The following is a 25,884-nucleotide window of genomic DNA, read 5'->3' as shown; positions in this document are numbered from 1 at the left end:
AATCCCAGTGGTAAATGAAAGATAAGACCCACCCCGTTCGCTGAAGAAAATTTTAGGGCAATGTCTCAAACTGGATTCTGCCTGGGATAACCTCATGAGGGAGAAAAGAACCAAAAATTATCTTCCTGGTTTTGCAAATGGTGAAGTGAAACATGAAAATAAAAGCAAACTGTTCCTCATAGGGTGCCCGTATCTGGTCCCAGGACTGTAACTGCACAAGTCTGTGTTTTTTCCATGAAAATGAAGAGATTTTAAATAATAGGTTGAATCTTTACCTGGCCCCATATATATATATATATATATATTTTTAAATTAATTAATTTATTTATTTTTGGCTGCATTGGGTCTTCATTGCAGCACCCGGGCTTTCTCTAGTTGTGGTGAGAGGGGGCTACTCTTCCTTGCGGTGTGCGGGCTCCTCATTGTGGTGGCTTCTCTTGTTGCGGAGCGGGCTCTAGGCACATGGGCTTCAGTAGTTGTGGCTCGCAGGCTCAGTAGTTGTGGCTCGTGGGCTCTAGAGCGCAGGCTCAGTAGTTGTGGCTCGCAGGCTCTAGAGCGCAGGCTCAGTAGTTGTGGCGCACGGGCTCAGATGCTCCGCAGCATGTGGGATCTTCCTAGACCAAGGATTGAACCTGTGTCCCTACATTGGCCCACAGATTCTTAACCCCTGTGCCACCAGGGAAGTTCTTGGCCCCCTATTAACTGTAATTGAAAGCTGAAAGATTCTTACTGTGCTGGAATTAAATTAAAAAAGAGCTACTTTTCCAGAATCCTTTCAAATTCAAGTTATGTCTTTTTAAAGGAAAGAAACTCATTGATTTTGGTTTTTTTTTTTTTTTTTTTTTTACAGATTCTAAATATTTACTCTAAATAAGGAGTAAATAAGGAGTAAGAGCTTACTGGATGATTCACATTCTTTCTACCTGAAAATAGGATTATGAGGACCAGTAAAACTGCATTCTCCTGGCTGGCCTTTCACAGATCATGCCAAAAGGCCACACAACCACCACATCTCACTGAAAGATACTTTGGAAAGCCATTGGGGAAGAAAAGACAACCAGCTTCAATAAAGCCAAGACTGAGGTGCAAGCGGAAAGTTCCAGAAAATTGGTCCAAATGCAATCGGATGGTTTGGCTAGAAGAGAAGGTCTAAATTGCTGGTCATTAGCTCCTCAAATGCAACACAAGCTTACACAATGGAAACTCAAGCAAAGGTGTAATTGGCGCAGGGAGAGATGCACCTCCTGAAACAAGATGCTCCACGCAGAACAATACCTGGAGAACTGCTGCTGCAGGCCACGCATCTGAATTCTGTTCCTCTCAGACTCCAGTGTCACCTCCTGCAAGCGCTTCTCACTCTGAAGACGTAAGTGTCTCTCCTCTTCCAATTCATGTATCAGCTTCTCATGCTAGAAAAGGCACATAGGGGATGACTTTTAAGAAACTGTTTCTTAAATATTATAAGATAATAATTACCAGGCACTGTTGGTTACTGTTAACTTGGACTTCATATATTAATTTCATCCTCATTACAACCTCATCAAGTACATTCTATTATTAATCTCTTATTATCTAGGAAACCAAGGATCAGAGACCTTGAAGTAATCTGTCATTAAAAAAACAGAAGGTAACAGATTTTCAATCCTGGCTGATTTGACTCTAATGTATGAATGATTTCCACTAAACCAGGTGGCTTCTTATGCAGAGATGAAGATTCATGACTGAATAATACTAGCAGATGAATAAGAATTCAAGTAATAATGATAAGTCCATTAGTGCCTGTTCAGGATTATTTCATCTTTTCAATCTCTGGTAAATGCTTTAAAGAGAACACTACTGATTTTTGTAGAAGGACCAGGAACTTCCACTTAATTATACCATGAAGCTGATGAGAATAAGGTTAAAGAATTAGTTTTGTATTTGCCCAATTAGGTTTTCCCAGATAGAAATTGGTTAAGCCACCCTCTTTATGTGTAGTCCTAGAAAGTGAGCTCCTCACACATGGGCATCATAGATTAAAAGGGGGACTGGATGACCCAGAATAGATGGTTCTTCAAAAACGCACTCCAGGAACTGGTAAAAAGCACACAAGCTCAGATCCTGACATTACAGACTGAGCCACGCTATGACTTTTTCATTTTGGTTGTGCTGCTGTTACCACCTGTTTTTTTTTTTTTTTTTTTTTTTTTTTTAGAGCATGTCATGCTATTATGGTTATGGATGTTATAAGGGACCTACATTCTTAAAGGGAAAGATGGGAAGCATATACTTCAGTCTCCAAATAAATCAGACACTATGACTCTGTACCATGAATCACCCAGATGAAACTTGATCCATTGCATAACTCACGGAGAAAAAATTCTCCTGAGGACCATGAATGAGACAGACCATTCTCGGAAATAAATCAAGGTCCTCTAAAAATACTCCACATCCTGTGCCTTCGACCATGCTCTCCCTCCTGCTTCAAAAGCCCTCTCTATTCAAAGCCTAGGGTTCCTTCCAGGCTCAGCTTACATATCAACCCTTTGCCAGATATATGATTTGCAAACATTTTCTCCCACTCAGTTGGTTGCCTTTCCATTTTGTTGATACCTTCCTTTGCTATGCATAAGCTCTTTAGTTTGATGTAGTCCCACGTGAGTATTTTTACTTTTGGTAACAGATTCAAAAGATCATCACCAAGACTAACGTCAAATAGCTTACCACGTATGTTTACTTTTAGGAATTCTATGGTTTCAGGTCTTACATTCCATTAAGTCTTTAATCCACTTTGAGATAATTTTTGTGTATGGTGTAAGATAGCAGTCTAGTTTCATTCTTTTGCACGTGGACATCCATTTTCCCCAACACCATTTATTGAAGAGACTTTTTTCCCATTTTACAGTCTTAGCTCCTTTGTCATAAATTAATTGACCATATATGTGTGGCTATGTTTCTAGGCTCTCTATTCAGCTCCATTAGTCTATGTGTCTGTTTTTATGCCAATACCATACTGTTTTGATTACCATAGCTTTGCAATATAATTTGAGCATGTCGTCTCCAGCTTTATTCTTCTTTCTCAAGATTGCTTTGGCTATTTGGGCTCTTTGTGTTCCATACAAATTTTAGGATTGCTTGTTCTATTACTGTGAAAAATGCCATTAGAATTTTGACATGGATTGCATTGAATCTGCAGATTACTTTTGCTACTATGGGCATTTTAATATTAATTCTTCCAATCTATGAGAACTGGAATATTTTTCCATTTACTTGTGTCTTCATTTTCATTCATTAATGTCCTGTAGTTTTCAACATATAGGTCTTTCAACTCATTGGCTAGTTTTATTCTTAGGTATTTTATTCTCTTTGAAGCAAATGTAAATGGGATCATTCTTAATTTCTTAATTGTTAGAAATTATTCTTAATTCTCTTTCTGATAGTTTATTGTTAGTGTCGAGAAATGCACCAGAATTCTGTATATTGATTTTGCATCCTGAGACTTTACTGAATTTATTAGTTTTAACAGTTTTTTTGTCAGAGTCTTTAGGGTTTTGTATATATAAAATCATGTCTCCTCAAACAGTGACAGTTTTACTTTTTCCTTTATAATTTGGATGCCTTTTATTTCTTTTTCTTGATTAATTGTTCTGGCTAAAACTTTCAATACCATGTTAAATAAAAGTGGCAAGAGTGGACATTTTTGTGTTCTACAGCTTTTCACTGTTGAGTATAATATTAGCTGTGGGTTTGTCATATATGATCTTTCTTATGCTGAGATATGCTCCATCTATACCTACATTGTTGACAGTATTTATTATAAATACATGTTGAATTTTGTCAAATGCTTTTTCTACATCTATTGAGATGACCATATGATTTTTATTCTTCGGTTTGTTAGCATGGTGTATCACGTTGAGTGATTTGTAGGTGTTGAACTAAACTTGCATCTCTGGAATAAATCTCACTCGATCATGGCATATGATCCTTTTAGTGTATTGCTGAATTCAGTTTATTAACATTTTGCTGAGGACTTTTGTGTCTATGGTCATCAGAGCTATGGCCCTTTAATTTTCTTTTCTTGTGGTGTCCTTGTCTGGTTTTGGTATCACGGTAATGCTGGTCTCTTAAAATGAGTTTGGAAGTGTTCCCTCCTCTTTGTTTATTTTTTTTAAGAGTTTGAGAAGGACTAGTATTAATTCTTCTTTAAATGTTTGGTAGGATTCACCAGTAAAGCTGTCTGGTCCTGAATTTTTGTTCGTTGGGAGGTTGTTGATTACTCATTCGATTTCTTCCTAGTAAGCAGTCTGCTCAGATTTTCTGTTTCTTCATGATTCAGTCCTGGAAGGTTGTATGTCTCTAGAATTCACCAGTTTCTCCTAGGTTGTACAATTTGTTGGCATATAACTGTTCACAGTCATCTCTTAAGATCCTTTGTATCTCTGTGGTATGAGTTGTAATGTCTCCTCTTTTGTTTCTTATTTTACTTATTTGAGCCCTCTCTCTTTTTTTGGCAGGGGTGGGAGAGTCTAGCTAAAGATTTGTCAATTTTGTTTATCTTCTCAAAGAGCCAACTCTTAGTTTCATTGATATTTTCTATTGTCTTTTTAGTCTCCATTTCATCTATTTCCACTCTGATCTTTGTTACATCTTTCCTGCTACTAACTTTAAGCTTAGTTGGTTCTTCTTTTTCTAGTTCCTTGAGGTATAAAGTTAGATTGTTTATTTGAGATATTTTCTTTTTTCTTGAAGTAGACATGTTTCACATTTGTGTGATAGGGGTCCTTCTGGGACTCCTAAAACACAAATGTTATTCTGCTTGATGTTGTCCCATAAGTCCCTTAAGCTATCTTCCCTTTTTCAAATTTTTTTTTTTTTTTTCTGCTCTACTTGGATGAATTCTTTTGTCCTGTCTTCGAGATCTCTGATGCTTTCTTCTACTTTATCTAGTCTGCTGATGAATGCATTTGGTGTATTTTTCATTTTAGTTCTCGTAATCCTCAGCTCTGTTTGGTATTTTCTTATATTTTTCTACCGCTATGGATGTTCTTACTGTGTTCATCTATTCTTCTCCCAAGTGTGGTGAGCATCTTATGACCATTACATTGAACTCTTTATCAGGTAGATTACTAATCTCCACTTCATTAAGGTTTTTTCTGAGGTCTTATCTTATTCTTTCATTTGGAACATACTGTTCTGTTTCTTCATTTTGCTTGACTCTCTGTGTTTGTTTCTGTGTATTAGGTGAAACACCTACCTTTCCCTGTCTTGAAGGACTGGTCACCAGATATAAAATCTGTGACATCAGCCACATGTAAAAGCTCTCCTCCAAGAGATGCTGGCACTCTGGAGCACAGCACAGAGAGTGAAGAGAACACCCGCCTTCCAAGGCCTTTGAAAAGGTTTACAGTCAGTCCTCTGATGTGTGCTTAATTAGAAGCCTGCCCCTCACATTGCAGCTGTTCTGATAAGCTTATAGGCCTCGTTCACAGACAGACTGAGCTCCAGGGTCTGTTGCTGCTTGCTGTGTCCTCAAGGTGGTAGCTGTTTAAGAACACTTTCTCTGTTGGGTATGGTCCTGTGGGACCCACGAGTGTAAGCCCTGCTGGCTTTCAGAGCCAGTTGATATAGAGGTGTCCCCTGGTGGCTGCTGCAGAAATCAGGGCACCAGACAAGGATATGAGCTCCTTTCTGGAAAATGCCGGGAAGCTGGAGTGAGGGAGAGGGAGAATGTAAAGATTATGTCCACCAGCCTTCATTCCCTGAGAGCGTTTCTCTGGGCCTCCCCTCCAGCCAAAGCTCCTGGACACACAAATGGGCTTCCTTCTCAGAAAGACTGCAGGTGTTTCGGTCTGCTATCTGTACCGTGTGCTGGGGGCAGTAGCCTGCCAAGAACGCTCTCTCCGATTGTTGCACTGCCATGAAACCAGGAAAGCAAGCCCCTTGGCCTTTAGAACCAGGTGTTCAAGGGGTGTCCCCTGGGTGCCACCACAAAACTGGGATACGAGATGCAAAAACTAGGGCACCAGATGTGTGTGAAAACTCTCCTCTGGAGACACTGGCACCGGGGAGCTTAGCAGAGGGAGAGCACAATGACGGCACCCTCTGTGGACGGCATTGGAGGAAGATCCTGAACTTACCTCCCTGCACAGACACCCCAAATCTACGCTACATCTTGGACCACCTCCTAACACTTATTTTAAAAGTACACATTTGCCACAGTGCAAGAGAGGGACAGTTTGAGCATGATGCGAATCTCACATTTGCTTAGGCCCAATCTCAATCATGAGAAACACAAGTGAACACAGAAAACTGCACCCGGCTGAAGCTAGTGTAGAAATACACAATCGCACACATCACAGATAGACGGACCAGTGACCTCTGTCCATCACGGATGTTATGAGCTGCCCCATCCATATCGGAAGGTACCACTTGCCCTCTGACTTTACCCAGCCTTCTTTCCATTGATTCACAATAACTCACAAGCTGCAGCCCTTCCCATGACCGCTCCCACAAGCAAACTGCATGTCTGTTTCAAGGTAAAGTACCATATTTATTGTATTATTTCTATATTTCTTAACCACTTAACATTGTAAAACTCAGCTGCCATTTATATTAGATGCCTATCTTTTTTTGTGTCACTGACAAAGTTTTTGAGTACTGTGTCCCTGGTTTCATTTTTCCCACAAGCCCCGTGCAGTGATTTTTAGGAACACATATGTCATATTATAGCAGAGCTATACATCATGGTGAAGAAAAAGAAAACTGTATCAAGAGTAGGATTCCAAAGCCCCTTCATTCTTTGGGCACAAACAAAGAATTGGACCTCAACAAAGAAACAAACATAAAAGCAAAAGGAAAGGTATTTTAATTCCAAGTCTTTGTTCTACCAAATGATCGTGTCTATATCTCATAGCCTTCACAAAGACTTAAACTTCCTCAATTACTATCCTCTGATTAAACCTCCAGCAAAGGAGACTCCACAATTTCCCTGGGTAATCCATTTTATTTTTTTAAACTCCTCTCCTGCTAATTTCTCTAAGACTTGCTTAAATTCTTTCAAGTATCAAAAAGCCATTTCTCTCTGTATGTTCCCAGGAAATGGAGAAAAATCTACAGGTTCTATCATCATTTCCTAATTTAATAAAGAATTCTTCTTAGAAGAAGAGCTGTGTACACACCCACATGGATTCATTCATTCACTCAGTAAGTTTTTACTGAACAGCTACTATGTGCAAGACACTGGACCAGAGCAAGAGACCGGCAATGAGACCAAAAGACGTGGTTCCTGACTGCAGTGGACTTACACACTAGTGGACATGGCAGGTGCTAAATGAAGTATCACACAGATAAATATATCAATATAAACTGATGGATAATTAAGAGTTTGCTGAAAGATGACAGCCAGAGGAACTGACTTTGTTCAGTGCGTTAGGGGAAGGCTTCTCTGAGGAATTCATACATAAACTGAGACCTCTGTGATGACCAGGAGTTACCTGGGGAAGAGAAGGGATCGGCACTGTAGGCAGAATGAGTAGCAAATGGGAAGTCTTTAGTTACATAGGAAAAGAACAAAGAGAAGTCCAATGTGCCTGGAGCCTGGTGAGCAAGGGGACGGGAGTGCCATACGATATAGCTAGAAGGAGCCGGGGGATGAAGAAGGTTCTATTAAGGATGTGAGATTATATTCTGAGTAGAACAGTAACGCTTTACCAAGGTTTAATCAAGTAAATGATAAGCTCTGATGAAGATTTTGCAAAGATCATCTGACTACTGTGTGGAAAAAGAACTGAACTAAGAGGCTGAACAACAACAGAATGGGAAGGTATTTAAATAAGAGTGTGGTGAATGCTACCAGCTACTAGTTTAGACTGTACCATTTGCTAGTCAAGCAGGTTTGGACAAGCCACTTAACTTGAAACATATGCTTTAAGCTAGTTTCTTCTGCATATTGGGGACAGTAAAATCGCCCAAGCCAATTTCATAGTATCATTGTGAGGAATGAGTAAAACAACATATAGAAAAGCACTGCAAAATCTTGAAAGTCCCATATAAAAATAAGATATGGCTAACTGGAATTATACAGCTTATATCATTTGATAAAGTTACTTTTGATAAATTCTATAAGCATTTTAGTCTTTCACGATCACTATATATTAAATAAATATCGTAGTTACGTATTTCTTTTAACAATCTCAAAAATGTGCTTTTTAAGCAGATCATATGTTAATACTGAGGGGAAGTACATTTTAAATTACATTTTAATCTAAGAACTGAGAGACCAGCTTAATCACAGATGTCATCTAGAATGCATATAACCCTGTGGCTGGACTGCCCGAAAGACGTAATTTTTCAGTTCCATTACCTAGTACGATCTTAAACAGATGGCTTGATCTGTGATGTGCCAAAATGTCAGGAGTTAATATCAAGCCATTAACACTTGATTGCAAAGACAGAAAGCCAAGAAGTACCTCTATCCTAGGTCTAATTATATTTGGTGACCCTAGTTACATTCATGGGTGATATTACTGGCAAAGTTAGTAACAGAAGAGTCAAAGAATTTAGAAAGAGGAGTTTACTTGCTGTGAAAGTTCTAGTGCCACCATGCACGGTCATGTGTCAGGGGAAACATGCACTACAGCAAGAGTGGTACCTCCCACCTATGCTCCAAGCATTCCGTGTAAGTCCTGCTTAATGAACGACATCAGGCATCAACTCATCTAGAGGTATTCTACCCTGACATGAGGCTTAAAGGTACATGATACTCTATACTGGGTTGGCCAGAAAGTTCATTTGGGTTTCCCCGTAACACCTTATGGAAAAACCTGAACAAACTTGTTGGCTAACACAGTAGAAAGGTATTCACTCTATGTTTCTGTTTCGAAAGATTTCCTGAAATGTGTTCAAGTTATAATATTCTTGTTGAATAATATTTTATAATCAAAGGATCACAGGAAAAGTATTAACTCTCTTGGATGATAAAAGAATCTAAAAGATAGTGAGAAATGAACAAAGGCCATTAGAGAAGGCCACTCGGATTAAATAATATTCCTGGGTACTGACGAAAAAAATATATGAACTCATTCAAGAAATGTGGAATCTGGCAAACTAGCTCATACTATGCTATGGAGATTTTAGGTAAAAAGACTATTAGAAAAGTACATTTGATTCAGTGACACACACATAAAGCATGGCAGTAAGACCCAGTCACCCCAAACTTCAAGATCTGATTAGATTTGCTTATTAATTGGTATCCAGACAGCCACAGATATTGCCATGTGTTCACCAATCAACATACACTGTATACCGAAACATTTTAAGATTACCCAGATTCAGAATAACCATTCTGATTCTCATGCTACCTACTGAGAATCTAAAATTGACAAGTGATTCTTTTCTTCAGAAGTCCATAAACCAAACACACATCAGCCACAAAATTAAACTGCTGTTTTCATGAAAACTGCTTTTTAATGGAAAAACTCTACGTTAACCGATTTCTATCAAGCCACTATGAAAATGGGTCTAAATTAAGCTATAGTTATTACCTCTAATTGCAGCCTCATTTTTGCTATTTACACAAACTGCAATATATTTTCCCCATAAGGCTTACTGAATTCAATATCCCCATTAGTTATGAAAGATCCAGTTATCCTAGAGGCAGAGAAACAGATAAGGAACTTAAGAATTGATTTTTTTAAAGCCCGTACTGTTGGCTGTAACAGAAGAATCAGAATCAGATTTTGAGACGCTAGGATAAAAGCCGCCCTATATACATCTGCAGTGCTGATAACATCGCCCAAGAGAGACAAAGCTTTTATTCTAACAAACGAGCAAAAGAAAAAAAACATACAGAGCTTGGTTTAAAAATAATTGAGAGGAAGGAAGAAAGGGTGAGGGAGAAAAATAAAGGAAAGGGGGCGGGGGGTAATTTCAAGGGTAAAGGAGACAGATGGGCACTTAGGAGGATCTTAAAAATATCCTCAATGCTAGACAGGAGCTCTAAAAGGGAAGTGTCACAGGTGAATCACTCCATACGATTACGTTTTCTAAGGGAAAAATTATCTATATGTTTATCACTTATCAAAAAGATACATATATGAATTTTATGGGAGGAGTATTTTCAGGGTGGGTTGTGCAGAAAAGCACAATAAAATGAAGGTTGGGTATGTCAAGGTTGATACGGATTATAAAGGCATGTGGGAACAAATCATAACAAATGATGGTATCCGGCAAAGAGAGCAAATTAAGTTGTCTTTTTCTTATAGTCAGCGATCTTTATGACTTATCAAATAGGGCTACAAGTGAAGAATAAAGTGGTAATACGGCATCCACAGTATAAAGTAATGCAGTTTTGATTTTATTATCATACGGCTAAAAAAAATGGGACAGAAAGCTATGCATTGATCCACAGCCCACAGCTTTCATTACTTTAAAGTATCGTGAATTTCACCACCATGATTCCTGTGAAAGCACCACAGGAGAGGCTAGTAGTCTGGGTTATTATCGTTTTGGTTCTCCCATTATTTTACTGGGCAACTTTGGGAAATACACTGACTGTCTTTGGACCTCTTTCTAAAATGTTAAGATCCCTTTCAACTCTCACATCCAATGCTCACGCAGGCATCCATGAAATTAGCCACAATCACAGCGATGGGGTTTAGGACAGATTACCCCTAAATATGGCACCTTGGCATATTGGATATCTTAAGCTGAAGGAGTTTGAGAAAACAGCAGAGGTTGCTCTGACCTTCCCCAACTCCTTCCCGCGTCTTCCCCAAAACAGGTCATAAAACCCTCACATGAGAGACGTCCTCCTTATACTCAGGAAGAAGGAAGACATTCTTATCACCAGACACAGAGAATTTCGGGCCAAGAAATCTATAGCAGGCTTCCCTGGTGTCGCAGTGGTTGAGAGTCCGCCTGCCAATGCAGGGGACACGGGTTCGTGCCCCGGTCCGGGAAGATCCCACATGCCGCGGAGCGGCTGGGCCCGTGAGCCATGGCCGCTGAGCCTGCGCGTCCGGAGCCTGTGCTCCTCAACGGGAGAGGTCACAACAGTGAGAGGCCCACGTACCGCAAATAAAAAATAAAAAAAGCAATCTATACAAACAAACCTTGTTAAACTAACCCTTATCTTACTAGTATTCTTCACCACTTACTACCCCTAGTCCACACCCCTCTGTCTTGGCAATTCTTCACAAATTGATTATTATTTTTTTTAATCTAAAAGGTAGAAAAAGCTTCCTGCTCTGATCACCTCTTTGGGTCTTCATTTTCTTGTGAAGCCTCCTGTGGACACATAAAAATTCAATACAAGGGAAACAACAAGGTCCTACTGTATAGCACAGGGAACTGTATTCAATATCCTGTAATAAACCATAATGGAAAAGACTGTGTGCGTGTGTGTGTGTGTGCGTGTGTGTGTGTGTGTGTGTGTGTGTAACTGAATCACTTTCCTGTATGGGAGAAATTAAAGCAACATTGTAAATCAACTATACTTCAATAAAATAAAAATTTAAAAAACCAACAAAATGTGTTTCTCTCCTGTTATTCTGTCTTATATGATTTTAATTCTTAGGCCCAGCCAGAGACCAAAGAGAGTAGAGGAAAATTTCTCTTCTCCTACAACAACAAGGAAAACATAGATACTAATGGTACAAAGAGTATAATGAGGGGAAACATAATATCTGTAAGTCAGGGGGGTGTATATATGTTGGGGGTTAGTCATAGTATGGATTTCATCCTATGTAAGGATGAAGGCGACTTGGCATCCCCGTAGGGACAATGAGGTAGGTGAAGCTGTAGATTTAAGAGGGTAAGGTTGTGGTTTTCTTGGCTAGTGTAAAACAGGAATGGCAATGTTAAAAGATAACATTGGGCATCACACAACTGGGAAAAAAGGTGATGAAACTTAGACTCCAGAGGCATTGGTTTTCATTTGGTTCCCGAACAACTGCAGGTTTCAGTAGATCTGCAGGAGGATAGCAGGATCTAAACGTTTGAGCAAGAGGATTCCTCCTCAGGGTGGACCCCAGAAATGAAAGACAACTGTAATAGGGACCAGTTGGCAGAAGTGACTGCTCCCTTTTTTTATTATTATTACTGTCATTCGTTAGCAATGGTTCTCTGAGTTGGAAAAGGCCTTCCTTAGGATATTCTAGCTCACTGACTTTCTGACTTCAACAAGCTTCTCAGAAAATCATTTTCTTCCAAGTCTTCGAATATCTGATGATTATCGGGGACGACCAAGGAAAGTAAGACATGGAGTAATGAAGTGAGCAGAAGCTTGGTTTCCATTGTCCGCTGCCAAATTCAGACACACTCTTTCCCTTACCCCAATCACTTCCTTGAGTTTATTCGATCAAAAGGCCGAATTTTCAACTTTACTTAGAAAAAAGCTTCATTTACCCAACCACTGGGTCCTTTTATAATAGGTCAATGACTCCTTTTCCTTCTCTGGTCACAGATCTTTCTCTGTTGTCATGTTAAATGATCACAATTAACAGTAGCTATTAATTATTCTATCCCTCTGGGGGTTCTCAGAAGTCAATTTTATTAAGTTCCTTCCTACTTGATCGAAGTCTCAAGTGTTCTTTTCTGTTCTGTGGATACAGTATATTTCATACAAGGAAGGGGGAGAATTTCAGTTCTTTGGGGGATTTTTACTTCCAGCCCTGAACCAATCCATGAGGCCCTAGATTTATTTATTCTCCATTTTATCCTCACTCTTTTCCTTATCTGCCTTTACCCCACAATGACCAGTGGAGAATGAATGGATTTCTTCAGCAGACTTAGTTTCCATTACAAACTTTGCGTCACTATATTTCTCTCCTCACTCCTTATTGTGGAGGATTCCAAGATCTCTTATTGTCCCTTCTGCACTCCGCTCTGGAACTTCAGCTCTACTGACTACAAAAGTTAACCGGTGCTCTGCCTTCTCCGCTCTGTTGTCTCTCTTACTTCACTGCCCACCTAATTTATGGTTTATCTCATACGTTGGTGTCCTTAATATAATTTTTAAAAAGCTAAGGTGAATATGTCATATGGTTTGCTAAGCGTTTCCTATATAATTATTATCTCCTGTCTCTTCAAAGAGCATCCTCTTCTTGAGGCAGAGATTGAGGCTTGCACTTGGTAATGAAACCCCACAGAAGGTTAGCACATCACTGAGCATTCTAGAAGTGTCCAATACATTCTTGTTGAGTTAAACTGAATCCTATTGACCTCCCACTATTTCCTCTCCCTTAGTTGGCCACTAGTTCTAGGTTTGCAGAGTCTGTATCTGTGACAACTTTCAGTCTTTGCTCTGAGGACAATGTAATGAGATTTTCTTTGGTTTAAAAACCCCAAAAATACATGTCACCCGGTTTGTCATTTTCCTTTCCCTTACCATTGCCTTTGTTTGGTCTGATTTTTTGCCCTCTCCTAACAGCCCATAGATTGTAACCCCGAACTTCAGATTCAAATCTTTTCTTTGATTAGTCACTTTCACTCCTCAACTATTAAGTCAAAAATTTCCTTTCTTAGAGGATTTGCTGTGGCCTCCTTAAGAAGCATGTATAATTCCATTATATTTTTTAGGCTAGTACATTTTACTGTTCTTTTGTTCACACTACTAGATTTTACAGAATGGTAGGAGGGAAAAACTATTCAGACAAAGAAACTTTTTTTTCCCCTGTGACTGGAAACCTTATATTCCTGCCTTTTTTCAGTGAATGGGTATAATTATGTGTATGGGAAATTAGAGTATTTGCTATGATAATTATTCACTCCTATCAAATAGGAGAATAATTATAATGTCAGCAACAGACTGTACAAGGTATTACCGGAGCTTTCCTTTTAAATCTGCCAGAGAAATGGCTTCTGGGACCTCAGTAATTAATATTGATTTCTCAAAAATACTTTTTATTCATTTGGAAGACATACTAGAATGCCTTCATACTTCCAATTTCATTGTGGAAAACTCCATCTGAATATTGTTTTAAACAAGGCCCTGAGAACATATGGATAGACTTCTACATAGCCAGCTTCCATTATTTTATGACACTAGACTATCTTAGAAACATAAAATTTCAAAACGACATGATTTTTAGCAGTACCCCTTATCCTTGTTAGCAAATACAAACTTTCACATTCTATCATTCCATTAAAAGGTCAGCTATAATATTTAAAAGATCAATGTGGAACTAATCACAAGTTCTGGTTCAACGCTTTAGTATTTCATTTCATACAACTAGCAAAGCTAGAAGAAATTGAAAATGCTACACACTGAATAATTATAGTTTGTGTTATTTTGGAGAGGTAAGGTTAAACGGAAATTTCATTTTTATGGGGAAATCATTAAAGACCTATAAATGAGCTGACTGAGCACCGTTAATCTATAGGAAGGGAAAATGTGTATTATGAAAAGACGATCTGAGCACTTTTTTGAAAAGTGTACTTAACCCTTGGTTAATCACATAAATGGAAGAGAAGGTTATGATAGATAATCTCAGTTCCTGAGTGGTGGGAGATAGTCACAAGAGGAAGCAAATAGAAAACATGGCTCCATGTAGCACAAATAATGTCATGAAAAATAGGCCAATGGAGACTACAGTTACCACTAACAGAATGTCTGTCACACGGCTGAGTACAGAAAAGCTTGCAGTAGATACTCCTGCATCATGACTCCAGGTCGTTGGTATGCAATTTAAGTGAGCATCAGAAATGACGTTCTCAGATGCTTTTTTTAAACAACACTTTTTTTTTTTTTGGCAGTACGCGGGCTTCTCACTGCTGTGGCCCCTCCTGCCGCGGAGCACAGGCTCCGGACGCGCAGGCCCAGCAGCCACGGCTCATGGGCCCAGCCGCTCTGCGGCACGCGGGATCCTCCCGGACCAGGGCACGAACCCGTGTCCCCTGCATCGGCAGGCGGACTCCCAACCACTGCGCCACCAGGGAAGCCCCTCAGATGCTTTTTTTGTAATTGCCTGGCTTCTCCCCCGTTTCCACTTCTGGCTGAATGCTTAGCCCTTTCTCATTTGGAAGTGTTCTCTCCTAGATGGCTTAGACCGGAATGAACACAACCAAGCTATTCGACTAGGTTTCCACGTGGAAACTTATGGATCTTCTATAGATCTTACAATCAAAAGGAAATGGAAGTCTTTACACTTGGAAAGGCACTTTAGATCACCAAGTCCAACTGAGGCCCTAAAAGGTGCTAACTGTCCAGGCGCACCCAGCCCACCCCAACTCTTTGTCTCAGTGCAAAGGCGATCAAACCTCCTCTGCAAAGTCTCCCCTCCCAGGTAACTGAGTGAAAAGCAAATTTTCAGGAGCTTGGTGGAATTGTTCTTCTGGAACAGTAGGATTTATATGTAAAACTTTTACTTACATTTACCAATTACTTTCTTTTGCAACATAAACCTTTATATATAAGCTCAAAATTAAACCCCTACATGAAGACAGAAAAGCAACTGGCAAGACCATAATGCATTTCAATCGTTCTTACATTCGTATCTTTAAAAGCCCTCTTGGAAAAATTTGTCTCCTTCTTCGGAAAGCAACAATGTTAAATGTTTGTTTGTTTGTTTTTACCAAGTTGTGAATGTTATGAAATGTGCTTCCTTCACTTTTACAGGTATAGAATATTGATGCGTTGTGTATATTTCTATAAAGCTAGGACTCTCAAAGTTTTTGACCAAAGAATTGGATTCGACATGTACAAAGAAAATGGTTCCAATTAGTGAGATGTAACTGTTATTAATTGCTATGGCCAAGCAAAACATGGATGTCATCACACAGGCAGGCCATTCATCACATCCACATGCCTTGAACAGTAGCTCTCATCTCTTAGACCAGGAAGAATTACATATAGTTCACAATTTACAAAGGAATCAGTATACTGAACATTACTTATAAGGCGCTACTGAATAAATAAAAGCACAACTACTATAATACTGGGACTTTGTGGCTTTATTTTAGTTTCCTCTTAATGTAAAAAAGAATGCATCTACTCAACAAGATGGTGGCCACTGGTATTCAATTTGATCATGGCTGGTGGCAGCAGCCCCACTGATGTGTAGGACAAGGATATACGTATATTACGTACATTTAAAGAGTGCCTATGTCGTCACAGAGAAACTATAAAAGCAATTCCAGGACGAATCAATCGAGTGAGAATGAAAGAGAAAAAAAAAAGGAATATGCCTATATCACGAATAAGAATGATATTAACGATGAATCCAGACTGAGTGTTCTAAGCACGTTTCAGGAATCTCACCGTATCTCACAACACACTGGAATGTAGGCACTATTTCCAAAACAATTTTCTTTTAAGATTATGAAGCTGAGGCCACAGGAACTAAACAGCAGAGCCAGAGTCTGAGCTTAGGCAACCTGATTTCAGGGTCTTAGAGCTTGACTGCCTCTCCTTACAAGTACCAAAGAGTTTCTGTCCTGGTCCAGTGAACTTTCTTTTTTTTTAATTTTTATTTTGTATTGGAGTATAGTCGATTAATAATATTGTGTTAGTTTCAGGTGTAAAATTATTATTATTATTATTTTTTCTTTCTGGCCATGCTGCATGCAGGATCTTAGTTCCCCGACCAGGGATTGAACCCATGCCCCCTGCAGTGGAAGCTCAGAGTCTAACCAACGGACCGCTGGGGAATTCCCCATGGTCGAGTGAACTTTCATCTCAACCAGTGAACCAACTGTCTCTCCCTTTCCATGACCTGTTAGAGATTATGGGGTATAAAACAGATTAAGAGACAGTCTTAAAAAAAGAGAGCGATGGTCTTTGCCATTAAGAATATTATAATGCTTTGAGACCGCCTAGAGGGGTGGGATAGGGAGGGTGGGAGGGAGGGAGACGCAAGAGGGAAGAGATATGGGAACATATGTATATGTATAACTGATTCACTTTGTTATAAAGCAGAAACTAACAACAAAAAAAAGAAAAGACAATTAAAAAAAAAAGAATATTATAATGATCACACATCAAACAACTGGCTGGCAGGACATGAGTATCTAGAGCAGATGTCTGCGAACTTTCTCTGTATGAGACCAGATGGTAAATATTTTAGGCTTTGTAAGTCTCATAGTCTCTGTGGCAGAACTACTCAGTTCTGCCCTGGTAGCATGCAAATCGGCATAGACAATACTTTAATGAATGGGTGTGGATGTGTTCCAATAATCTATTTCCAAAACCAGGTGGGAAGGGGGGCAGCTCAGTCATTGTTTTCAGACCCTTCAACAAGATTACCAGTTGACATCTCATGAAAAGGAAGGAATCCTAATCATTTCTTTTCCAGGAGGTGGTATTTCTTTATCCAAAATCCATCAACTCCCCAGAAGCCACAGGGGTACGGAGCAGTCTTATTACTGTTGAGGAACAAACACAATTTTATACACCGTCCCTCAAATGTAATGAAACTGTAGCCACCGTCGACATGCCAAAAATTACTTTTGTGTTTTCCAAAAAGGATAGATCTTTTAGCAATTCTGGAAATCATGTAATATTTGTGCTTGTCATAGTGCTGGGAACAAATCTCTCGTCTATCCCTCTGTGATCCCATCTCTGTACAAAGGCACCAGTTTCGTGTTATCCTTAGAATTACATTCTACCGTCTGGTGCTGAGCCATTAGCCAATGTCTCTTCTTATTCTCACTTAGGAATAGATATCCACCTCTCCCTCAAGAGAAAGGATAGTCTATAGTCATGCGCAGCCAGTGTTGTTTAGTGTTAGAGATTATTCAAGTTACTTTAAATCAACAACAATTTACAAAGGACCTTCTTCATGTCACACTAATCTCAGTATTAGATAATTTTGAATATTAGTCATAACATATGGATAGATAAATGATTATTTAGTCATATAGATAAAATTTTGCTTTTCTCTAATTCTCCCAGAGCCTATGCGACTTAATTCTGACAGGAGATGACACCTTTAAATGCTCTTCTATCATATATTCTCAGATGCTGAAATAAAATCTTAAGTCTAACCACTCATTAAAATCAAACAACGCAGAGTACACAATAAGACCCTTTCGTGTGTAGATTACAGGTTACAGCAGAAAAATTATTTCTCCATCTCTCTACCAAAAGTTGTATATTTACTAGATGCTAAGTAAGTTGACTTTCCTGTATAGCCAATAATTAAGCCTCCTACTTTACAATGTCTGAGTTGACTCAGGAGAGAAAGAGTATGTTGACAGCCTAGAATTTGTGTAGCCCTTGGGTCATGCCTCTTTTCCCAATAATTTAACTACCTGGATTGTGCGTTTAGTGTGTATTTTAAAGACTTCGAAACTTCAAACGTCCTATTGTCTGTTATCATTGATTGCTGTTAAACTAAATGTTTTCCGCTCTGTAATCAATACTTTCTTATGAAAATAAGCCCAGGCATTGACAAACAACTCTGCAGCACACTGCAGCTTGCCTAAGAGCGGACAGCATGAAAAACTACTACTCCCAAGAATTTTAAAAGATCGCATTGACTCCAGTACAAGTTTCTTACAGCTGAATCATTCCACTGTAACAAGACTTTATTAAATTAGACAGCTATCGAGTCATAAGCTTTCTGAGAATAACAATTAACATGGCTTTGTCCTTTATTACTGTTTCAAACCATTGCAAACACACTGCTCATGTTCGTTTTTACATCTTTGGTGACAAAGTCATTAAAGAGCAGTAGCTAGATAAAAAGAGGATACAAATGTGAACAGTGATGACTTTGTGTTTCATGACAATTTTAAATGGCACTAGTAACTTAAATAAAAAAAGACTTTTAATAAATCAGGAGCTTGGGGTGAACATATACACCTTACCATATATAAGAGAGATTATCAACAAGAACCTACTGTATAGTACAGGGAACTCTGCCCAATATCCTGTGATAACCTACATGAGAAAAGACTCTAAAAAAGAATGAATATATTTATATGTATAACTGAATCACTTTGCTGTACACCTGAAACTAACACAACAATGTAAATCAACTATACTCCAATAAAATTAAAAAAAAAACTACAATGAGATTTTTTTTAAAAAAAGACTTTTAGTACAAATGCAAGGCATGCTTTTATGTGGGACTTTGATTTATAAACTCTAAGCTGTGAGCTCCTGGCTTACTGTAAACATTTGACTTCCTATTATTTGTTCATTAAATGATTCACTCTCTTAATGCAATTCCAGCAGGATTCATGGTGGATGTGAGGCATGAACAGCCAGCAACACATATAAGATTGCCACCGACATGTGCCATGTGTAACTCTCTCCCTCCAATGCTAATCCACTCAAATACCAAATTCCTGAAGCCTATAACCATCAATAAGTATTTAGTGGTCCGGGGGAAAAACTAAAGCAAGTTGGGAAGGATAACACCAACCACTTCCAAGTACAATAGCACACAAACAAGCCCTTCAAACGCACACCACACACCTTAAAGGAACCCAAGGAACAATGATTTTAAATTATTTGAACCTTGCATGTGTTTATCCGTGACAAACAGCGACAAAGGCATTTACAATTTTTATTAGCGGCCATTGATATTTACTGCCCACAGAGATGGTTTTGCATGACAGTGAGGCAATTCAATGAACCATCCCCAAGGTTTTTCAAAACATGCTTTCTCTTTCTTGTTCCACGGGAGCACCTCTATGGCTTAGCTCAAAGTTGCCGCCAAGTGGATGAACAAACACTGGTCTGCTTGGAGCTGTACAGCAAACCGCTGCTTCTCACTTGAGGAGAGTTGAACAAAGCGTTTTCTAAATCACCTACTATGCACAAGGTGCCCTTCTAGATGCTGCAGGCGAAACACATTCTGATTATGAGGGAGAAGATCAAAGCCCTAGCATGGTACCACTATTCTCTTATCCCGTTCTAATCTATAAGGGAAAAAAACCTATTGATGGCACTGTGACTGAGAACAAGGGCAATACCCAGCTTGGGGAAAGTTTTCTTACTGCCAATAACTGTTTAATTATATGAACGAGAAGCTTCTGAACACATAAAATTGGAGTCACTTCTTAAACCACTGATAGTATTCAAGAGACCAATAAATTGGAGGTTATGTGGACCCTCTTTTACAATCCTTCACGGAGATTCTGCTCCAGACCCGATAGTGGTGATATACAACTCACTGTAGGATTATAACCAACCAGGGTGAGGCAGGCACACAGCTGAGAAACAGCTGCACTCCCAGCTAGTAAGCTGCCTCTCCTCCCACTGGACCTTTCATACTGTAGAGCTTAGTGTACGCGAAACCCCAAAGAGAAGAGAATAAATGCATTTGATCAACCAATTTATTTCATGAACTATCTAATTTATTCAAATGAGTGATTCTAAGTCTTATTGAGGCTAATCCTCAGCTTCTAGCATTATTTATTTTCCACTATAAAACCTATCTTCTCTCTTGGAAGCATGGGCACCAAAGGGAGGAAAAGTAACTCTTAACGGGTGCAGTTAGAACTTGAATTTTTTCATCTGAAAACCTTTTAAAAATGAATTTGCAAATGTAACTGAGTTTCTAATAGCTGCTACTGATAGTAATTAAAGAAATCTCATTTCCCTAAATTAAACATAATGAAATGTTTTTCAAGATCAAATAAAACTAGAAAATGCCATCAGGGTGATAGAATTTGCTTCTGAAAGTGGTGTTCTCGAGTCTGCAGGGAAGCCTCTGTTGCCAGCAAAAGCCAGTGGCTTGTAGGGTAATGGGGAATGGGGAAGTCATTTCCACTGTATCATTATCAACTTTTATTGACTGATGATCAATCGGAAAGGCATCCTGGTGCTTATGCAAATGTAACAGGCACCCTGTAAAGCTCTTCCATTAGGGCCTTTAAAGACTTTGTTATTTAATTAAATGTCAGCACGTCCTCAGTTCAACTTGGGCATTTCACAATGTTTACTTCTCACTTTTACTTTTGCCTTTTCTTGAAGTGAAAAGGGCATTTGGGGGCCATTAGCAACTGTCTGCACCCTGGTCCCTGTTAACAGGAAGAGAACAACTTCAGTTGCTGAGAACTGATCATTACTTCCCCATCTCTTAATGGTCTCCAAAAACAAAATATCCAGTTTCCCTCTGTATTGCAGCAGTTTATCATCCTGGTAGTCGAGAAGATTCTCCCTTATGATGGATCAAAATATTCTGTGTCTTAATTTCATTCCTTGTCTTACTCGTTGGACTTCTCTCAATGAAGAAACAATTAGTCTCAGGAGTCTTCATAAAAATGCTTTATTTCAGGAGAAAATAATGAGATCAGCCTTTTTTGGTCTTTTATTAATAGACAACCCACCTCTCATACTGGGACAAGCTTTCATCTTCACACTTACGTGTGGTATGAACAATGATGTCTTCTTTTGGCTTGTCACCAGTTTTTCATTATGTTTGCCACCTTTCTCTGGCATTTTCACAGTCCCTTTTAAAAATGGTTCTCAAAGGTATTTTCACATTCCCTTTAAAAATGGTTCTCAAAACAAGACACAAAATGATAGCAAGAGTTAGGTTAATGTCAAGCTCAGGCGACGAACCACTGACTGATGTTACTAAATCCCAGGGCTCTATGTCCCCTCCCCCTCCCCCAACGGTCAAGTACCCCATCCCCCCGCATTCCCACAACACACACACACACCAGCCCTTCTCCACACAAAGCCCCTCATCTGCTTGTTGAAGTACACACAGCCCGTGGTCAACAAATAGCCATCTTTGACGGATTAATGATTTTTTTATCCAAACCACTTTATAACATACATATGTATCCAGAAACAAGTCATATTATTGTTCGGTTTTATTCACACAGATCGTATTCTGCACCTAATATTCTGCAAGTTCCTTTCCTATGCACTCAACATTGTTTCTAAACTATATCTAAGTTGATGCTTGTCAAAGAATGATTTTTTATCTGTTAGTCCCTAATGACCCCCGAATTTTTTTTCCTCCATCATTGGTTCCTTGATTATCTTGCCCATTGAAATGATGATGTGTTTTTCCTTAATCCAAATACATAACCACTGCTTGCATTAATTCATGCATTGACTATTTAGTAATTGTTTTACTTCCTGCCAGGCACTCAATAGGTGTTGCCAGTTCAATTCAGAATTAAGACAAGTTTCCTGTCCCAACGATAAATAAAATCTAGTCAGTGACACCCCCTTTTCGTTCGTTTGTTTTTGCAGTACGCGGGCCTCTCACTGTTGTGGCCTCTCCCGTTGCGGAGCACAGGCTCCGGATGCGCAGGCCCAGCAGCCATGGCTCATGGGCCCAGCCGCTCCGCGGCACGTGGGATCTTCCCGGACCGGGGCACGAACCCGTGTCCCCTGCATCGGCAGGCAGACTCTCAACCACTGCGCCACCAGGGAAGCCCGACACCCCCTTTTAATAAAAGTAAAACTGTTATTTTACATCATTTTACTTTGTGTCTCTGTTGATCAAAGTATAAATTAAATATTCCTTTCCAACAGATGCCTAAGAACTTTGGTAATTTTCTATTTGTTGATTTGGACACTCATTCACAGGTTCCATTTGTGAAAATTCAGTGAGCTTTAGCAATAGATGCACTTTTTTGTATGTACATTACACTTCAATAAAAAGCTGAAAAAATAGGTGACTTAGATCCAACATCAAGGGCTTGATCCGTGAAAGAAAAAAAACTGATCACGTTATATTTCATTAAAATCAAAAACTTATGTTCTACGAGAAGCACTGTTAAGAGATTGAAAAAGACAAGCCACAGACTAGGAGGAAATCTTTGCAAAACGCATATCTGATAAAGCACTGGTATCCAAGATATTCAAAGAACTCTTAAAACTCAATAATAAGAAATCTAACAATCTAATTTAAATGATCTGAACAGATACCTCACCAAAGCAGATACGAAGATGGCACAGAAGCATATAAAAATGGTCAGCACCATATGTCATTAGGAAATTGACAATTAAAAGAACAACTAGATATCACTACGCACCTTTTAGAATGGCTAAAATCCAAAACACTGGTAACAACAAATGCTGGTGAAAATGCAAAATGGTACAACCAGGTTGGAAGAGTTTGGCAGTATCTTACACAGCTAAACATACGGTTCGTATGTAAACCAGCAATCATGGTCTTTGGTATTTATCAAAATAAGTTCAATTCTTTGTCCATGCAAAACCTGCACATGGATGTTATCGCAACTTTGGGGGCTCAGGGCAATCTGCCCCCAAATATGCCGAAGTGGCCTATTGATTATCTTTGAATTACAATTACTTAAGAAACAGCCAATACAAGGAAAAACATTCTGACTCCCTTCTTTCCTCCTAAAAGCGGGAAATAAATCTCCCTTGTGAAGGTACCCTCCTGTATCAGGAGGCTAGAACACATCCCTATCACCAGAGTTAGGGAACTCAAGGCTAAGAAAGGTGTATAAACGAACATTGTTACTTCTTTATGAGTGTGCTACCCCAAGCACAAGCCCTTTTGTTAAATCTTCACAAGTAATAGTTTGTCTAAATATTTGTCTAAAAATAAAGTAATTGCTTCTTTGTCTAAAAATAATATAAAACATATATAAACAGCCTTATATAAACAAAACATTATATAAACAAAGCCTGCTTTGGTCACTTTGGACATCCCATTTCTATGACACTTTCATACGTATGAATTAAATTTGCTTTTTTATCCTGTAATATGTCTGTGGCAATTTAAGTATTAGACCAGCCAAAAGAACTGAATGGACCGGGCGGGGTGAATTTTTCCTCTCCTCAACATTTGTCATAGTCTGCAAGATACTCGCTGGACCCCCTTCCCCATCTACCCCTACCCTGCAGCAGAGGGATCCTGGGACCTCTCACAAGAGCCGGCAACAGGTGAGACTTCTTACCGTGTCAGCCTCCCAGATCTCTGACTGCAGGATCTGATGGAAATAAAAGTGGTGAGAGTCTTTTTTCTTTCTTTCTAAATTTAGATTAGCAGGAGAAAATGTGTGTTGAAACTAGCTTCTTGGACACGGCAGCTTTGGTAAATTTGGTAATGAGTATTGATTCTTTTCCCCCCAAAGATGATCACTGCTTTTGTCTTTGTCTTTTGTATCATTTGTCATAAGGAGAGAAAACCACAGGGCAAATTGCAGGCAAAGGCCCTGTAAGCCTGCTGCTCAAGCTGGCCTCACAGACTGATGAGTTTAATGGTTCTCACCGGGCCAGCATCTGTTTCGACAAACTTTGCTATGGGACCTCTTTGTAAAAACTGGATGAGGTTTTTCCTTCTGTCTTGCTCTATGTCCTGAGATCTTTGCTCTACGACCAGTGAGAATATTCTCTCTGGTGTCTGCCATCCGGAAGGTCCACTTACTGTGGTGCATCTCATGGCCAGTCAGATAGACTGGAGTTCTGAAACAGGAAGCCACGAGCAGCATTCTCTTTGTCCGGCCGTGTCAGCTCTCTGCACACTGGTCAGAAGGGGTTCCAGTCCACAAAAGGGCCTTTATCATTTCAACTTTTGTTGCTTCATTAGTGCTGGAAAAACCCCATTGCAATAGTGCCTGCCTGGTGTCACACAGCAAGCCTATGACTGGAGCATCCCACATTCTTGTGGGAACCCAGAGACACCATTTTCACTTCACCGTTCTTATCACCTAGAGCAACAAAGGGCTTTTACTTTGCTAGACTAAGTCTGGGAGTGAACTTTTTAGATCTTTTGAGGGCTGTGTACTCTCTTGTGAGATGCCTCTTTCATCTTTGGTTAAGCCACGCAAAGCTTATTGGTTTGAGTCACTATTGGAGATTAATATAAGACCCTACTTATCAACAGCCAGACAACAGATCCTTTCAATTGGCTGTTCTTAAAAGAAAAAAAAAAAATTTAGAGAGCTCTTATTTTAAAACCAAATCAAAGAGTGATAAAACAAAATATATCTATATCTATAGATATAGATATATAATGGCTAGCATTAGAGACTCCCTAAAAAGATAAAAGAACAGAAATTAGACTTTAAAAAAAATCCAATGTAAATTCCCCTTCTTAAAAAAAAATTCCCAGCTCCTTAGCAATTCCCCAGGTCCTCCTACAAATATCAGAAAATGGATCAGCTGGAAACCAATATGCAAGGGCTAATAGAAGCAACTATCTTTGTCTTACAAATCTCTATCAAACCAGAAATGTAAATCTAGAGGCAAGTCAAGGCCTACCTATTTTTACCAATCCCCAGACCTTGCCTGTTTCTTTCAAAATGCTTGTAGATATTGTAAAAGATCAAGTATTGGGAACAAAAGTGTCCTTAAGAAAAAAATAATTAAATAGCAATTATCCTAAGACTTCTGGTAATAAACAAATACACTCTGAAAGTCCTAGGAAAAAACTGACATTTTCTTTCTCTATCCCTTGAACATGTAAATCTTACCTCGTCTTTGAAATGTAAACACTCCAGGAGATAACTGAGACTCACTTGAAACTAAAAGGGAAGAAAAGAAAAAAAAAAAAAAAGGCAAGGGGCCTTTTTAAACACAGCTAAAAGAGCTCTCTTGCCCAAACTCTAAACAGCCACCATAAGAGTGTTTGTCAAGGGCAAACACAAATCTTAAAAGTCTTCCCCATAAGTAGTAAAAGACTTCAGCCTTATGAGCAAATAAACAATTTATTCCAACTGTTATTTATAAACTAGTAAATTTTGTATTGTACCAGATTCACAGGTAAAGTTTTTTTTTTTTTCTTTTTTCAGGTAAAGTTTTAAAATGAAAGCCAAGAGACCTCTGTTTGTGTCTGTATGTACGTCTATGTACACACGTTATAGATATGGTCTTTTTCTACCTTCAGATGGTATTACCAAAATTAATTTGTAAAAGAGCTCAATTGAATTGCTTAAAAAACAAGTGTTTATATAAATTAAAACATAACAAAAACTAAGCCAAGGACTTTTCAAATTTATGTGATCTGGGAAAAATTTTGG

The 25,884-nt window shown here is 39.0% G+C and overlaps 1 protein-coding gene across 8 annotated transcripts in view; it reads right to left on the bottom strand.

Moving 5' to 3' along the window:
* The window catches only part of NCKAP5 (NCK associated protein 5), a 1,056,997-nt gene that overhangs the window by 474,327 nt on the left and 556,786 nt on the right, over nt 1-25,884 (bottom strand). For all 8 annotated transcript variants that reach the window (XM_070046011.1, XM_070046012.1, XM_070046013.1 and 5 more), the window contains one exon: nt 1,276-1,409. In XM_070046011.1, the coding sequence (XP_069902112.1) occupies nt 1,276-1,409 (134 nt within the window). The remainder of the gene's footprint in view (nt 1-1,275; nt 1,410-25,884) is intronic.

Source organism: Globicephala melas, chromosome 7 (assembly GCF_963455315.2).
Source record: "Globicephala melas chromosome 7, mGloMel1.2, whole genome shotgun sequence".
NCBI classification, from domain to species: domain Eukaryota; kingdom Metazoa; phylum Chordata; class Mammalia; order Artiodactyla; family Delphinidae; genus Globicephala; species Globicephala melas.
The sequence above is the reverse complement of the archived record's forward strand: the minus strand, read 5'-3'. Positions and strand labels throughout refer to the sequence as shown.